General features: G+C 33.5%; 2 protein-coding genes across 2 annotated transcripts in view; one reads left to right on the top strand and one right to left on the bottom strand.

The window, feature by feature from the left end:
• LOC125661273 (uncharacterized) overlaps positions 1–1779 on the bottom strand; it is a 7442-nt gene extending 5663 nt beyond the window's left edge. The window contains exon 1 of the mRNA XM_056163428.1: positions 1–1779. This exon is cut by the window's left edge and continues 2639 nt beyond it. The gene's annotated coding sequence lies outside the window, so the exon portion shown is untranslated.
• Positions 1780–2227: 448 nt separating this feature from the next.
• On the top strand, positions 2228–15705 carry LOC125669104 (dynein axonemal assembly factor 11-like). Its single transcript, XM_056163439.1, has 17 exons — positions 2228–2382; positions 4049–4142; positions 4369–4442; positions 5748–5825; positions 6026–6122; positions 6284–6359; positions 6764–6814; positions 7807–7866; positions 8551–8636; positions 8931–9038; positions 9481–9573; positions 9827–9898; positions 10293–10358; positions 12037–12106; positions 12872–12967; positions 15215–15297; positions 15453–15705. The coding sequence occupies exons 1-17, from the start codon at positions 2328–2330 to the stop codon at positions 15634–15636; spliced, it is 1443 nt and encodes a 480-aa protein (XP_056019414.1). The 5' UTR covers positions 2228–2327; the 3' UTR covers positions 15637–15705.
• Positions 15706–18083: the final 2378 nt, after the last annotated feature.

Genomic DNA, 18083 nt, shown 5'->3' with positions numbered 1-18083 from the left:
GCGCGCGAGAGAGAGAGATAGTATTAGATAAACTTTTACAGGTATCCCTATAGCTATACCTAACATAGTACTTTTTTGCCTTTGGAATAGTATATGTGTGTATTATCTTCTACACATTGTGAGGACGTCCTCACTTAATAGGTTTGGTCGGCGCGCGCGCGCGAGAGAGAGAGAGAGAGAGAGATCACATCGGTTATCATTAAATATTTTAAACCCTTAGAAATAGTATTACAAAATTCTACAGCTAATGTTGTTGGGTATCCTACGCACAGCTAATTTACAAAACCGAAGAATTGGACATACACTATACATGTACAGCAATTTTGCAACATATTTCCATGCGTAAAAGTGTGAATCAGCTTCCCGGGAGGCCGTGACCGAATTTCAAGCATTGAAGCACGCGGACCTCGTGTATTACAATCAAGTGTTTAGTTTAATATGGTTAAACAATTTTCCATGATAGTTGACTCATTAATATTCATCTACACTTTTAAATAAGATTTTACAACACTTCAGTATGGAATCAATCACTCGCGTCTCTGTTGATCGACTTCTTTATTTGTATACAAAGTTGAACACGTTACATTTATAGTAAAAAATAATTCATAATATGAATTTCTGATAGAAAAAAATAAATAATTCTGTTCATCAAGGTGAAAGATGGGATAAAGCTTTGTAGCTGAATGCATCAAGTCGATGAAAAATGTTAACTTAAAAAATGACCATACCCTGCAGTTTCACTGATTTTAAACCGCTATCACTTCATCAAAAATTTTGTACTATTTTCTATAATTTTTTATAAGGTAAAATGAATAAAATTACATAAAGTTTAAGAGTTTTTGGAAAAAATTAAGTTCTCCCAATAAAGTAATTCAAGTAATAATTAAGTAATTCAAGAAATTAAAAGATTTTGCCATTTATTTCTCCGGGAAAGAAAGAAATCATTGCTTTTTTAATCGTTTAGTACATTTTTTCTAAACAAGATACTGATCTCACGGTGGGTATCAGGGACTAACTTTTTAGACAAGGCAGTCTTCTTGTGTATTCGAAATACACATACACCGTGTTCACGGACATTTTACACCGTGTGTTGGGGAATACTCGTGGTCTCTACTGTAGATTTTATTATCAACATCATTGTATTCACCCGTAAATTACTAACTGAACCTAACATACACTAACTACGCAAATAACAACATATCAGTTTACAGCATACAATACCTGGTCATGAGTCATAATTGTTTATTTTTTCACTAAATATATTTCATTGAAAAAATACCTTTTTGAATAAAGTTAGTGTAGTATTACTTGTAGCTAATTTTTTATAGATATACTAACAAAAAATGCACAATTGTTTGTAGTGTCTTCACAAATGCTAAATTGAAATTTTACGGCACAAATTTGTTAAGAAATCATTATATTTCGGGGTTAAAAGTTTGCCTTGATGATTTCAAAAACTATTCTCAATGATCATGGTATCACAATTTGTCAAACATAATGGAAAAGAAAGTTCGAACAATTTTGCATATATTTCATAATCTTTTCTAACACTAGGCCTACCTCCAATTATTTCCTCATCATACAAAATTTCCTCTTCATTAAAGTCTCATAAATTCAATACACATCTATATTAACAAAAACAACATCACATTGTCGGTATTTTGTAGCTTACGAAACTTGGGCCGAAACGACTTGGTATCTAAGGCCGAAACGACAAAAGGCCGAAAAAACTTGAGGCCGAACAAACCTAGGGCCGAACTGTAAAAAGGCCGAAACAACTTGCATCGGACAAATACATTGTAGTATTGTATAAGACAAACACGAGACATATCTACATGGAAAGAGAGTTACAGGTATCATATTGGGTTGTGTCTACACATATTACCTTCTTCTTCTGGTCCATAGGTGAATTTTTAATGTTACCAAGAGACACTCTCGGTAAATTTCTAACGAACTTCAATGCTTTTTCGATTCCCATGTTTTTCGACGATTTCGTCCTTGACCTCTAACTGTAAGATAGGTCTTTCCAAAAATATTTCGATTTTAGATAAAGAGTGCTCCATGATTAAAGACTATTGTATAAACAATTGCACTTCATTACAAACTTTCAGAAATTGTTAGAAATATTTCATAAATTGACATAGTGATCTATATACACACAATAACACAGAATGGTATGTTGTTGTTCCTCTTCGCGTTTCACTCGAACAGTTTTAGAACGATTTAACAAAAATATTAAATCTCGCGAACGCTTCAAAAAAGAACAAAATCTTATATTATTGACAAAGCTTTATTCGACGAAGAATCTGTTTTGTTTACGTTGGTGCATGAAAATTCCTGCCGTTTATCAAGAACAAGAACAAGGAAAGATAATGGTTCGAAGTAGGTTGTTTTATTTGTTGAGGTTTGTCAGAGGAAAATACATGTATCCGAAAGGAAAATATGAAGTTTCTGAAAAGAAATGTAACATTTTTGCAGTGACCTATAGGCCTAATATATCTCAAGAGATTTATATGTGGCATATCAGACTTCTGGAGAACTGATACTCAGGAGAACCTGTACCCAGGAAAAACTCGTACCCAGAAATTTGGGTACGAGTTCTCCTGGAGAAGTCTTACCCGGGTACGAGTTCTCCAAGAGAAGTTGTACCCATCAATATCTGGCCCAGATTCTGGGTATGAGTTCTCCTGAAGAAAAACATTGTCATTTTATCAAATAGAAATGTGGGTACGAGTTCTCCTAAAGAAAAAACTTGTCAATTGTATTATAAAAATCTGGGTACGAGTTTATTGGATAAATCTAGCTGGGTACGAGTTCTCCTGCAGAAAAAAACTTCGTCATTTCTGTTATAAAAATCTGGGAACGAGTTCTCCTGGAGAAAAACTTTGTAATTTCTGTCAAAAATATGGGTACAAGTTCTCCTGGTGAAAAACTTCATCATTTTGTCATATAAATCTGGGTACGAGTTCTCCTCCATGTGCCAGAGAATAGAGGTACGCTATAAAAATACAATATCGCAGGTTTAAAATTGGTGTTTAATTGCAATAATTATACTAATTATCGTCTCAAGCCAAACAGCAATTCAAATGAAAAAACAAAACAACAAACCAGTATGTTCATTGTATTTACTTTTTTTATTCAGTTGCAAGGGATTTTCATATTAAATTATGTATAATGTATGAAATCCTCAATTTTTTCAAGGAGAAATTATACCCAGATTCCAATACCTAAATTGGTACAATTCTTAATGAGATAAACTCGTATCAAAATTTTGATTACTATATAATGACAAACTTTTTCTCCAGGAGAACTCTTACCAAAATTTATATGACAAAAAAGACATAATTTTTCTCCAGGAGAATCCATTTAATAAAATGATTAAGTTTTTTTTTCTCCGGGAGTACTCGTACCTAGATTTTCATAACAATTTTTTTTTGTCCAGGAGAACTCGTACGGCCCAGATTTTTATGACGGAAATGACAAAGTTTTTCTCTGGGAGAACTTGTACCCAGATTTTTATAATACAATTGACAAGTTTTTCTCTAGGAAAACTCGTACCCACATTTCTATTTGTTAAAATGACAAAGTTTTTCTTCAGAACTCGTACCCAGATATTGATGGGTATGACTTCTCTTGGAGAACTCGTACCTGGGTACGACTTCTCCAGGAGAATTTCTGGGTACAAGTTCTCCTGGGTACGAGTTCTCCTGATACCCCATATCACCATCTTTATAGTCCAGTATAAAATATTGTATATGTAGTTTAGGCCTATAGTTTTAAAATAACAGTGAAATTTACCAGTGATCTCATAAAATAGCTCTCTTTTACACAAAATTTGAGGTTTGTGGGAAATTTGGAATTATCCTGTGGTCATGGTAAAACCTTTGTCAATATTTGAATATATATCTGAATCATGACATTTGGTGACAATGCAGGCCGGCCGGTTCATAACAACATCCTGTATCACAGATAGGTTTAATAACCAGAGGATTTTCAAATTTGTGAAATTTTATCATTTTACTCTTTTTTTCCCTTTCTTTTAACAAAGTCACCGAGGATCTTGTGCGTAAAAGAGCGGAACATAATAATTTAGAAATTTCAACATTGGAAGAAGTGTCACTTCACCAACAAGACATAGAGAAGTAAGCTTTTTAGTTAACTGTCAATATTTCTCATCACAAATAAACTTGTATATAACCTGTTGTTTTTCATGTAGCCTTACAAAGCATAAAGTTCTTACAGGGATTTATGTTTATGAGTTTGTAGTACATGTAACTGGTTTGGTTTCTTATTCCTTTATGATAAAACAATTGAATTATATCATTGTGTATTAACTTTGCATGTATTTAGTATTTCTTAATTTGACAGGATTGAAAACTTGGACAAATGGTGCAGAGACTTGAAAATCTTATATTTGCAAAGCAACTTGATTCCTAAAATAGGTAAATTAGTTTCTAGAAGAAAATATATAAAATGCACATCAAATGTATGCATTGTCATTGAAGAAAGTATGTATAATGCTTTATTTTTCCAGAATCAACTTGTCACTGAGTTCATCTTTTGTAGTATAAACCAACTGTTACAACAATAGTCTAAACATGTACTCACAACATATTTTTCGTATGAAAAAAACTATAATATGGAAAGTTATATATTTTTAGAATCCCTAGAATTAAGAAAAACTATATGTAGATTTCGAATTAGTGCACATGACCTTCAAATTTTAAGAGGAAGATATGAATTTATAAAAACCAATTCTGGCCAGAAGATTTCTTTAGAAAGAAACAAAAGAATATGTTAATTATGTAACCTTAATTGTGTAGAAGATTAATTTCATTTTCTCACTGATTGTCCATTCTATGTTGAAGAGAGAAATATGTTTTTAATGGTATATACAAGCTCAACAAAAATTTTATCTATTTAACAAATAAGGACAAATTTACTTAGTTGATGATTAATGAAGACATTAATTAAACCAGTAATTGTCAAATTGAGTGAATATTTAGTTAAAACTTTCAGAAAAAGAACTGATGATTTAAAACTGCAAAAATCATTATAGTTTATTATTCATATGTTGGTATAATACTGATATTGTCCATTTACTTGTGTATACGCCTGAATTGCAATTCATATATGCATGTAATCGTTTCCCCAACATGCTACATTGATCCACATGTAGTTTGCAGTCCATGTAACCTGTAGTTAATGTTGTAAACTTTCTTTTTTGAAATTTCCTTCTTTATATAAGCTGTCTTGCTGTTATGCCCTCTGGGCCCAAAATTGGAATAAAACTTCTCTTATCTGTATTGTACTAGATAACTATGATAACCACTCTGACCTCAGTAGGCAGCCGTTTTAAATCTAAAAAAGAATAAGGATCACTGAGATCTCTCTCTCTCTCTCTCTCTCTCTCTCTCTCTCTCTCTCTCTCTCTCTCTCTATATATATATATATATATATATATATATATATATATATATTTATACACACACACACACACACATATTCATACATACATTGCAGATTACATTAAACCTGGAAATTTCCACCCAGTGTTAACTTTAAAAATTTCAGCCAGATTTTGTCCCATTTTAAAATTTTCCCTCAAAAATATTGATCACTGCTTTTAATGAGTAAATCTAAATTTACCCAGTTTTGAATTTTCTTATTTTAGATATTTGGTGGAAATAAAATGGGGGGAAATTTTCCTGTATGCAATATTTATTTTTCCAACTCTTTTGTCACAGAGAATGTGGGTCGTCTCAAGAAACTAGAATACTTGAATCTAGCTTTGAATAATGTTGAAAGAATTGAAAATTTGGAAAGTAAGTCTTTTCTTTCATATCTAATGTTAAAGTACTTGAGTGGAAAAAGTTTCTTCACTTTGTTTTATAAAGTAATGATACATACTACTGTTACAGTATATATTAAAGCTATATTATAGATGCATACACTGAATTTCTATCTCATCTTGACATTGGTCAACTTATGTGTGAAAGATTTTTTTTTTTTTTTACTTTTGCAGACTGTGAAATGCTCAAGAAGTTAGACTTAACTGTGAATTTTGTTGGTGAACTTACAAGTTTAGAAAATCTTAAGGATCTGGTTCATTTCAGAGAATTGTGAGTACAAATATGAAATTTGTCAATGATTGAAAAAATATGTTATACTTTTTCAAAATGACATAGTTTCAATAGAATATTTGATGAATGGATTTTGAGCAATTGAGAATTGGTCCCCTCTCTATACCACTTGATAAATGCCTTGAGCTTTTGTGTTTTAGGTATTTAACAGGAAATCCTTGTACGGAATATGAAGGTTACAGAGAGTATGTTGTAGCCATATTACCCCAGCTTGAGGTACAGAAAGAAAACTGTGAAAATATTGTTAAACAATGAAATAGTTTTCTTAATTCAAGATATTGATTATTGTATTGTTTAGATTTTAAAAAATTTTCAAAACTCATTTTTGATGTACCAATAGACCAAAATTAAAAGGAATTTCAAATGTTATTTGACAGACTTTCATTATATAACTATGATTTGCTATTACTGCAACAATCTGATGTCTCTTCTCTAAAATAAGAATTATGTAAACAAAAAATAATCACACCAGAAACTTAATTAGACTTTGACTAGAATTAGGACTACTATACAAAACAACTATAAAGAATGATAGATAACAGAAGCAGGTAGGTATCTGTCTATTAATTTGCCTCGTAATCTGAGCTGAGGACTTGTCACATTCTATCTTTATCTTGCAGTATCTGGATGGGAAAGCAATAGAGAAATCTGAGAGAATAAAAGCAACACAGGTATGTGCGGATTTATTCTGGAAGACATATTTCATTGTATATGTATTTTGTGTGGTCAACATTGACAAACTAATGTTGGTTTTGTCAATGGGGTTTATGTCTTCAAACAAATATAGCACACTATGAGATTGTTTGCTCAGTGATTTATTATAACTGTATAGCAGGGATTTATTATTGATTGGAGGGTGTGTATAATTTGTTGAATTTAAGAGATAGAGGTATGTCAATGATTTTACTGGTTGTAGATCTAGCGATTTTAATTGATAATGTAGTAATTAGGGCTATACAGACCGTGGATATCGGTCTGGATAGCTCAGTGGTTAGAGCACCTGACTAGTAATGCAGGGGTCCCGGGTTCGATTCCCGGTCCAGTCAAAGATTTTCTCCTCTTTCCTTGATATACTACAATATCTACCATATGAATATAAGGGGCGAGATCAAAAGTTCAATGTCTGACAAAAAACTAAATTCACATAGTTTTCACTGAGACACCCCCCCCCCCTTCCCCCCAACCCCCTTTAAATCTGAATATGATGAATGTTGAAACTATTCGATTAACAAGTAAAAACATACGATTAATATAAATAACACTCTTTAAACCTTTTTTATGTTTATTCACAAATGAAAGTGTACATTAAAACTATTAAATGGTCATTTGTCTTTTTTCACTAAAGTGTAATCGATGTACATGTCGGATGACAGAAACTTTTGGGAGATTTTATCCCCCCTTCCCCTAACAATTTGAATTTAGATTTTTATCCGACATCGATCTTTTGATCTTGCCCGTAAAGGTGTTTAATATGGTGATTATTACTTTATATTGGTAATTTGGAATTTATCACCAATATAGGTCAAATTTTGCACCCTGCCAAAATAACCAGCTTCTTAAGAAAATTATTTCCCTCTATTATAACAGCAGGAGTGTTAATGATGCCTGTTTATGATTTGTTTTAAGAGACAGCCGTAAGCCTATGCTATTTTTATCATTACAGGATGTAGGAGTGTTAAAAGGATATATCATAGAGCAACAAAATAGACACAAGAAAAAACGAGTAAGTCACACGAGTCTGTTCTGTCGAGTTAGTGCTGAGAGTAAGTCTCACGAGTTGGTTCTGTCGAGTTAGTCACATGAGCCGGTTCTGTCGAGTTAGTGCTACGAGTAAGTCGCACGAGTCGGTTCTGTCGAGTTAGTGCTGCAAGTAAGTTGCATGAGTCGGTTCTATCGAGCGAGTTAGTGCTGTGATTACTGAAAGTCCATTTACCAATGGGATAGGCATCCTGCTTGAAGTGTTATGTATGATGTTTTAGAAGTCTTCTGTTGTCATTATTGTTGAAGGAACATTTTACGTACTGTAAATATACTTTTTGATATGCAGTACTTATTTTCCGCTAATTTCATACCAGCAGATTTAAAATATGTAAGTTAATTTTGTGTAAGCCATATGCAAGTCAGTAAAATTTCATACCCATTGACCAAACCAAAAATGATTATCCTCGAAATTATGACTCCATGGAGTTAAATACATCTACAGCATATACATTGTACATTCTGCAAATTTATTTGCATGCAAGCATCACTTTCTCAAGACTATTAGTCATAATAAATCAGGTTTATGCATCTAATGTTAAGTCACTCACAAAGAACATGTTTCCCATGGGCGATTTGAAAATAAGAAGTAAACACAAATGAAAAATTTAAGAAGCTGAAGTTGTTGACCCATAAATTTCCCTTGCAGGAAAAGGAGAAAGAAGAGATCAGGAGACATGAGGAGGAGAAGCAGAAACCAAAGAAAGGCACCAACTGGTACACCGACATTAATGGGTGTGTACATCTTCTGGATGGGTATATTATACAGTGAAACACAGTTACACTGAACACGCTTGTAATAAATTCACACTTACAGCAAAGTGATTTTCATTCTCTGTAGTTTTAAAACATATCCTGAACTTATTGGATATAACAAATTACGTTTATAACGAATCAAAATTGTTTATCCCCAGCACTTCGCTATAAGCGTGTTTTACTGTAAATACATTATATCACAGGGTTTTGACACAATATGAGCAAATTATCAAAAATGAGCGATTTTACTGTTACCCTTTCTTCTGGTTCCAGTGGTGATCAGAAAACTACACAGGATGTAGGGGGCAGCACTAACACTGAGTCACATGATGAACATGAGGAGGAGGAAGATGAAGAATTGTTGGCAGAAAAAGAAAAAAAGTGGGTTTACTAGTTGTAATATAGTAGTATTTGTAGTTTGTGCTGACATTCTAAAGCTTTAAGTTCAGACTCTGGACTCCAGGACCATAAACATGATAGCATATTTTATAGTAAATTCTTATTGGGCCATGGTATGTTATTTTGGGCAGGTATCTCAACATGTAACTCCAGTGAATGAAACAAACATAAATTTGTGTATTTTCATGGCATTTTAAAAATAATTTTTCCATAAATGCTAAGTTTATTATGCATTATGGGGGTTACAGCAGTTGCATCTTTGGATGGAAAATGTTGTGACAATTTAGGGGATGCAACTCCCCTATTTGGATGGGTAACTGCATCTAACATCACAAACCCCCTTTGAAATTTTACTGGATGCCCTTGACATTTGAGAGAATGTGTTCACACCAACTTGTGAGTATATGGTCAGTGTAAATTGCAGATTTTGGGACGAAGAGGTTCCTTTTACGCCCGAGTCACGAGTGGCAGTTCATGAACACATGAAGAAACTCAAGGAGAAGGAGGACCAAAAAAAGTATGCAGTTCAGAATATAGTTTTTATAATTATAATTACTGTAGGGGGCACATAATTGTGTGGTAATTCCTGAAAAGATATTATTTAGGGTCTACCCTTATTAAGATATGAATATTCTTTAGAAATATGTCAAATTTAGGCAACTCTATATCTAAAATACCTATCTTGTCAAAATGATAGTTATAATCGTTCACAGAGCCCAATATTACACATGTGCGTGCTCATTGCACAAAGTATACACTTTCTTTTATAGTAAAGCTCCACCTAAACAACCAAGACGTCTCTTTACTGAGGATGGTAGACCACTGAATGTAAATGAGGCCAAGTAAGTATACACAAGGATGGAGGGGGAGGGGCTGTAGATTCCTTTTATTACATGAGTACTCCATTTGGCAAAATCATCATTTAGTATCAGTGAATGAGGACCAAAAATTGCACTGTACTTGGATAGCTGCAGGTCTGTAGCTCTCTGGTTCCCAATATTTTCCCCAGAGAGATACAGATCTGCAGCTAGTAAATGGAATGTGGAGAATTTTTCCTTTCGCAAGAGTGGCTTATGATTTGATGTGAATTTCAATTACTTGCTTATAATTAGGAATTTAATGTATTTGCTGAAATTTAATCATGACCCCAGCTGTTGGCATTACCAGTACAGATATATATTGCTGCTCTGGGGATGTCGATACTTTGAAGTAAATCTGTATGATTTTTATTGCCAGAATTGATTTCACGCTGACAGAAGACGAGAATGAGAACAGCTTTCTACTGGATGTAGTGTGTTTTAAGTAAGTCCACAAAATAATTAAAATCAAATACGTGTACTTCAAAATCAGCAACCTGCTGGATGTAGAATGAGTAACCTTGGTAACATTGAGCACTAGTTACTTAGACCTAGGGATACAAAGAAAGCTTCAAAAAGTAAAGTTATTGAGGTATGCAATGTGAAGAAAACAAACCAAATACAGTTTTTCTCTACATTTTTATTGTGTTTTGCAAATAAAGGCACATTAAATCAATATAAGTTTTATTTTTAGGTTTGTTACTCTGCCGATTTGAGTTTTATTTTGAGTTGGTATTCTGCTGATTGGAGTTTTATTTTGAGTTTGTTATTCTATCGATTTAAGTTTTATTATAAGTTGGTTATTCTGTACATTTGAGTTTTATTTTGAGACAAGTTACTCTGCTGAGTTTAGTTTTATTTTCAGTTTGTTATTCTGTCGATTTGAGTTTTATTTTGAGTTTGTTATTCTGTCGATTTGAGTTTTATCTTGAGGTTTGTTACTTTGCTGAGTTTAGTTTTATTTTCAGTTTGTTATTCTATCCATTTGAGTTTTATTTTCAGTTTGTTATTATATCAATTTGAGTTTTATTTTCAGTTTGTTATTCTATCAATTTGAGTTTTTTTTCAGTTTGTTATTCTATCGATTTGAGGTTTTTTTTTCAGTTTGTTATTCTATCAATTTGAGTTTTATTTTCAGTTTGTTACTCTGCTGAGTTGATTTCTGTTTTCAATTTTGTTATTCTACTGAGTTTAGTTTTATTATGAATTTCGTTACTCTGCAGAGTCGAGTTGCATCAGCATTCATGTCATTGATTAACGATTGTCAATTTTCAGTGATATATCTGTGGATGTATCATTATCCAGTCCAGTTAGAGGTGACCAGTCCGGTGAAAGATGACCGGTTCTGGTTATATTACACATGCACATCATGTCCATCATCCAGCCTGGTTTAAGGTTACCAGTTCTGGTTTTCCTGGCATGTAGATAAACAAGGTTACCAGTCAGAACCAGTTAGAACTTTAAGTCCAGCTAACTGATTCGTAGAGTGTAACACACATACTAATATACGTCACTGACATTAGTATAAAGGAAAACTTTTCTATCTGTCAATGGTATATAAATTGCTTTGTACATATGAATATTCCCCTTATTAATTCATCAGAAAGGTATAAAAGATTGAACAATGCTGGATAGGTTTACTGATTCTATAGTGATTTTTCTTATGTTGACTAATGCAAAATATAGTTTTTTAATTAGTAGAAGCTTTTAATTAGTAGAAGCCATGATAATTGTTCTTCTTGATTTTAAGGTCCAAGGTCACTAGGTCATTTATGGTGCTCTGTGCTCAAGCTTAGCAATTCCTTTTACTTTAGTCTCTATACTATTACAAAAAGTGACCCCTAGATCAATAGGTCAAAGTTTAATGTCATCAATCCAACAAACGATCTGGATGATATATGTAATTAGGTAATTTAGCACCTGAAGTCTTTAGAAAGTTCATCTTAAACTGCTTTTCTTTTTAAATAGCTCAAAGCAGATAAATTCACTGACTTTGCTTAAAATTTGTAAAGACAGAGAGTCTGTTTACATTGTGCATGGTGACCTATTAAATTACAAACTGATCAGCTGAAGTAATTATGAACTTACTCCACATGATTTAATTATATTTGTTCCTCTTTCAGACATATGGACACGTCCTTGATAGATTGTGATGTACAGACAAATTATGTCAGAGTGACCCTGAAAGGGAAGGTAATATCTTCTATCATATCTGTCTGGATGTCCTATTTTGCTTTAAAATTATTTCTCAATTAAATACATGCAGAAAATGGCCTCGTCAAACTTCATACACACACATTTCAGTGAGAACATGACAAGTATGCCCAGATAATTACTAATTAAACTACATGGATTGAGGATACCTTTTTAAGAATGTGACAACTATTCCTAGATATTTTAAACCTTGACAACGAGTGCAATGTATGACCTTGACCTCACATTTAGATATATTGTTTTGCTCATTTCTGACTAACCTGTTGAGGAAGATCTTGACAAGACATAACAGCAATGCATAAAGGTTTTTTTCCTTGATTTTCTGTAGGGATATGGCCTCACATAGCACACATTTTGCAATTAGCTAATTTCTGAACAACCTGGTCACGGTCCTGTGGACATATATCTAGTGCTAATTAATTGAAATGAAGATAGATGAGTGCAGTACATGAATGACTCTGAACTTTACATCTGCTTGTGTATCGAACTAGAAAGGTGCTGTAGTCTATAAGGTTTAAGATGGTCCATAATTCTATGAAATCTGTAAAATTTGCAAATTCAATTGTTTTTATAGAAAAAATTTGACAAGAATTAAAATTAATAAGCAAAACTGTTCTAATATCTGGATTGTTATGCAAGATTGAAAAAAAAATCTGAACTTGCAGGATAATTTAGAGGTAAATCATTCCAAACTGAAAAGAAAGACATGTCTAACTTAGTTATCAATCATTTTTCTATTATCAGATGTTCCAGGTATGTCTGCCAGAGGAAGTGAATGCAGACTCCAGTACTGCCAAGAGATCCCAAATCACTGGACATCTATTGGTTACTATGCCAAAGGTAAAAACTGCTGTGGATCACTTTTATTATGTGAGACCTTTTTTTCGTGAGGATGCCATGATCTATTTGTTCATGAGACATTACCTTCATGAATTATTATTTATTGATCAAGTCTTCTATATTTTAGAGTTTATTCACAAGAATCAAACTTTTCCAAATGATAGGCTCGCAAAATTATATGTAAATTTTGTTCTCGCTAATAAGATGTGATATTTACAATATTCCCTCTATCTTTATCATTTCTCAGATGTTGTGTTGCTGGTTTCAGTTTATCTGTCTGTTTGTCAGCAAGTAATCTGGATGCCTTAAAAGCAACCAAAATTAAATCCTCATGAAAATTACTGATTTTACAGAAGTGTTTTAAGCAGATGGTATATCATTGTCATTTTTTGGTTTGTGCTCTTTAAGGTAAATAGTAGCTTCACCCTCATGCAACGTCATAAGTTTTTGCAAAATCTTTAATGAATTAAAATTTGTGCATGTTAGAAATATATCTTGTGTAAGAATTTTGTTCACTGGGTACAAAAAAATTTGGTAAATTATATGAAACTGAAGAAGTTTAAAGTTTTTATAAATACATGTAATCAATTAAATGTTGTCAAGGGTAATAACTGCTATGCTGGTATTTTCTCTAATGCATGTCTATCATGCAATGATTTCCATTATATCCACAAGTAATTATGTCTCCCCTCTTCCAGGAGGAGACAAGTTTTTGTATTTTCTCTCCATCTATCCATCCATCCATCTGTCTGTCACAAAACCTTGTGAATGGTTTTTCTATATAGCTTATTGTAGAATCATCATTGTTCGTGGGAGATTGATGTTCGATGGATTTCGTGGGTCACTCTTACATACGAATTTATGTGTCTTCGAACATTTATTTAAACCAAGTAGAGTACGTCCCCATTAACCAGCAAAATTTTGCTTACCCACGAACATTGCCCCCCCACGAATTAAAATGATTCCATAGTATTGGATAGACTTGAAACTTTTTTCAATGTTTCATTGCCATTTGTAGATGTGCATGTGCATACTGTTGGGATGGGAGGATCCAATTATTATCCTAAAAGTTCTAGTGGATCTAAGAGGGGTGGAGGATGTAAAATAGCTTGTGAACACTTCTCCTCCTATATGGCTTATATGATAGACTTGAAACTTTTTTCAATGCTTCATTGCCATTTGTAGATGTCCATATTGTAGGGACAGGAGGATCCATTTATTTTCGTAAAAGTTCTAGTGGATCTTAGAGGGGTGGAGGATGTAAAATAGCTTGTTAAAACTTCTCCTATGTGGCTATCCAATATATTTGAAACCTGGTACAATGCTTCATTGCCATTTGTAGATATGCATATTGTTGGGACAGGAGGATCCAATTATTTTCCTTAAAGTTCTAGTGGATCTAAGAGGGGTGGATGATGTAAAATAGCTTGTGAACACTTCTCTTATATGGTTTATCCGATAGACTTGAAACTTTGTACAATACCTCAGTGACATTTGTAGATGTGCATATTGTAGGGACAGGAGGATCCAATTGTTATCCTTAAAGTTATAGTGAATCTGAGGGGTGGAGGGTGTAAAATAGTTTGTGTACACTTCTCCTGTTTCTTATCAGAGATCATAGTATCTATGTTCCTGCTCATGCTTTCTCCTCCATACCATGCAGTACATTAAGGAGGTATGCTACACCAGAGAAATTTGATGTAGATGAAAAGTGTAGGATATGTACAACAATATTTTGAATTTGAAAATTTTCAAATTTACTTTATTTTGTCAAAAAATACAGTTTTAGTAGAAGGTAATCTGAAAAAAATTTAAAACCCCTGCTAGACTCGAACCTGCAACCTACAGTTCAGCAGTCGGTATTCTAACCTACTGAGCTACTCGGCTAGGTATTTAAATGGAAAAGGAAAAGTCAAATATTGCTGATATCGATTTTGTCATCCATGTTTTTAAAGGAAGTCAGCCATTATGACGATGTAGAGTACTACCTTAAGGGGACGAATTTTAAGTTGGAGCACTTTGAGAGCTGGAGAAACATTCGTTTTTCATAAAAACAATCTCTGTAGTTTATATTTATTATAAAGCAGTACTTTATTTCAATTATTAAAACTAAAGTTTTGTCATTTCTTAGTATTAATAAGATTGTCAAACGAGAAACAAATATTGCTTACAGATGTACATATTATATTTCTCAAATACAAATAAAAGTTAATTTCTGGATATAAATATAAACATTTGATCTTGAAGGCAAAACCTATCATAAAGCCAGCAAAACCTAAAGCAGAGAATAGTGAAGAGAACAAAGAAAACAAACAGAAAAACAGAAGCAGGTGAGAATGAATGCTGAAATCAAAGACTGTACTCAATTGTAGTCATCTATAAACTCATTTATAAGGAAATTATGTAAAAAGTATTTGCTTTAATTAGAGCACATGTATGCAATGAAAAACAATTATAAATTAATAAAAACTATAACTTTCTCAAGGAACACTCATGAAAAACTGGAGGTGGACAAATCAGTACACAAGACAGTTGATATAGCTAACATTGTGAAGGAGAAATTGGACAATATTGTTCCACCGCTCGGTCACAAACCTCGGCAGAAAGCACAGGAACGTCCAAACAGTGAGAATTTCGTGGATGATCCGGATGTTCCTCCATTAGAGTGATACCCAGGAGTTATATGTACATTGTGTTCCGTCCAAATCAATACATTAAATTTTTTTGCAAACCCCAAGTTTCTCTCTTCCTATTTTCATTATTTCATAATTTTCAAATTTTATCACCAAATTCTGCAAGTTCCTTTATACTACATCATATATCTTTTACAATGACAACAAATCCATGCTTCTGAAATTTTTGTGACAGTAACAAGACTCAGAGACTATAACCATGCATTATTTTTCCAGACCAAAAGCAAGTATGCTTAACTAAGGACCTGTTATTTTTGCCACTGCATTTTAGCTCATCTGAGCTGAAAGCTCAAGTGAGCTATTCTGATCACTTTTTGTCTGTCAGTAAACTTTTCACATTTTCATCTTCTTCTCCAGAACCACCAGGTCAATCTCAATCACACTCAGTACAAATCTTCCATGAGTGAAAGGGATTAAATTTTGTTCAAATGAAGGACCATGGTCCCTTCAAATGGGAGATAATCACGAAAATGTAAAAATAGGATGGGGTCATTTAAAAATCTTCAAGAGAACCACTGGGCAAGGAAAGTTGAAATTTACATGAAAGTTTCCTGATATAGTGCAGATTCAAGTTTGTTAAAATCATGGCCCACGGCATCGTCGCAAACCACGGTTTTGAGTCCACTCACGCTCCCTCATCATGATGATGGAGAGAATCGAATAGAAGCACCCATGGGTAACCGACGATGGGCCCACAGGGGTTGGATGATGCCACAATACGGGATCAAAGTTTTATTACAAGTGAGTATATAGGGAGAATCTATAACAAGAGGCCCACAGGCCTTATTAGTCACCTGAATACTAGTGAAAAAGTATCACTACTTCCATGGGCTATGAAATCTTGAAAAAATTTCCTGTTCTGAATATCTAAGCTTAATTCTAATGTTCAGCAACAGTATAAAACAAGATGTATTCTTAAAACTTCAATGCCCTCAAAAGTGCATACACTGATGAAAGGCTTTAAATATTAATAGGTGTATTAACATTAAAACATCAAAAGATGACTAATTTGGACTCATCCTTACGTCATAACCCTGGGTTGTGAAATTCACCATTTTTTGTACAGTGTACATCCTTTTCTGCTATTCCTAAGTATGCATTTAGATTTTATACAGTATCAGCACACTTACACTTAAATACTATATACTAAGTTTAGCCCCACCCTGGGGTCAAAACCCTTACTCTGGGGAAAATCAGATTTACAATTTTGGTAAAAAACTACCTGCTCTATCCATTTAGTTTCAATTTAGTATCAAAATCACTAAAGAAAATGTTATTTAAGTGTTTTACACATAAACACTATATAACAAGTTTGGCCCCGCCCTGGGGTCAGAACCCCTACCCCGGGGATCATGAAATTTACAATTTTGGTAGAGGCTTTCCTGCTTTACATTACTATGCATTTAGTTTTTCTTACATGTGTGTGGTTCTTGAGAAGATTTTTGAAAATTGGTCATTTTTGACCTGCCCCTAAGGCCCCAGGGGTGCAGGAATCCTGAAATTTACAATTTATGTTCCCTTTGTTCCAAATATGTTTCATATCAAATTTGAAAAGAATTGGAAAGATAGTTATCAAGAAGAAGTTAAAAATGTCTATTGTTCACACATTTAATAACTTACCATTTTGGCCCCACCCCCGATACCAAAACCCCTACCCATGGAATAATCAATTTTACAATTTTGGTAAAGGACTATCTGTCCTTTCTAAACATCTATTTACTTTCAATTTAGTATCAATAGTATTAAAGAAGATGTAATTTAAGTGTTTTACACATAACACTGTATAACAAGTTTGGCCCAGCCCTGGGTCAGAACCCCTACCTTGGGGATCATGAAATTTATAATTTTGGTAGAGGCCTTCCTGCTCTACATCACTAATATGCATTTAGGTTTTCTTACATATGTGTGGATCTTGAGAAGATTTTTGAAAATTGGTAATTTTTGGGCAGTTTTTGCCCCACCCCTAGGGCCCCACGGATGCTGGAGCCCTGAAATTTACAATTTATGTCCCCCTTGTCCCAATGATGCTTCATACCAAATTTGAAAAGAATAGGACCGGTAGTTATTAAGAAGTTAAAAATGTTCAATTGTTAACCCACGACGGACGAAAACCAATTGCAAATTAGGTCACCTGAGTTTACTCAGGTGACCTAAAAATCTTCTCAAGAACCACAGATCAGGAAAGTTGAAATTTACAAGAAAGCATCCTGATATAGTGCAGATTCAAGTATATTAAAATCACAGCCCCCACGGGTAGGGTATGTTTTTCAGCACCACGTTCTTGTGAAATATTTTGCTCAAGAGTAAATGAGAACAAATCACTTTCTTTATGAACAAGATGTATGTGTTGGGTTGTCCTGCACTCCTGCCATTCCCACTGACTGAAAACTCTACTACTACAAGGCATACATTAAGGTGTTCTA

The sequence above is a fragment of the Ostrea edulis genome, chromosome 4 (genome assembly GCF_947568905.1).
Source record: "Ostrea edulis chromosome 4, xbOstEdul1.1, whole genome shotgun sequence".
Classification (NCBI taxonomy): domain Eukaryota; kingdom Metazoa; phylum Mollusca; class Bivalvia; order Ostreida; family Ostreidae; genus Ostrea; species Ostrea edulis.
Note: the sequence above shows the minus strand (reverse complement) of the source record. Positions and strands in the feature narration are given on the sequence as shown.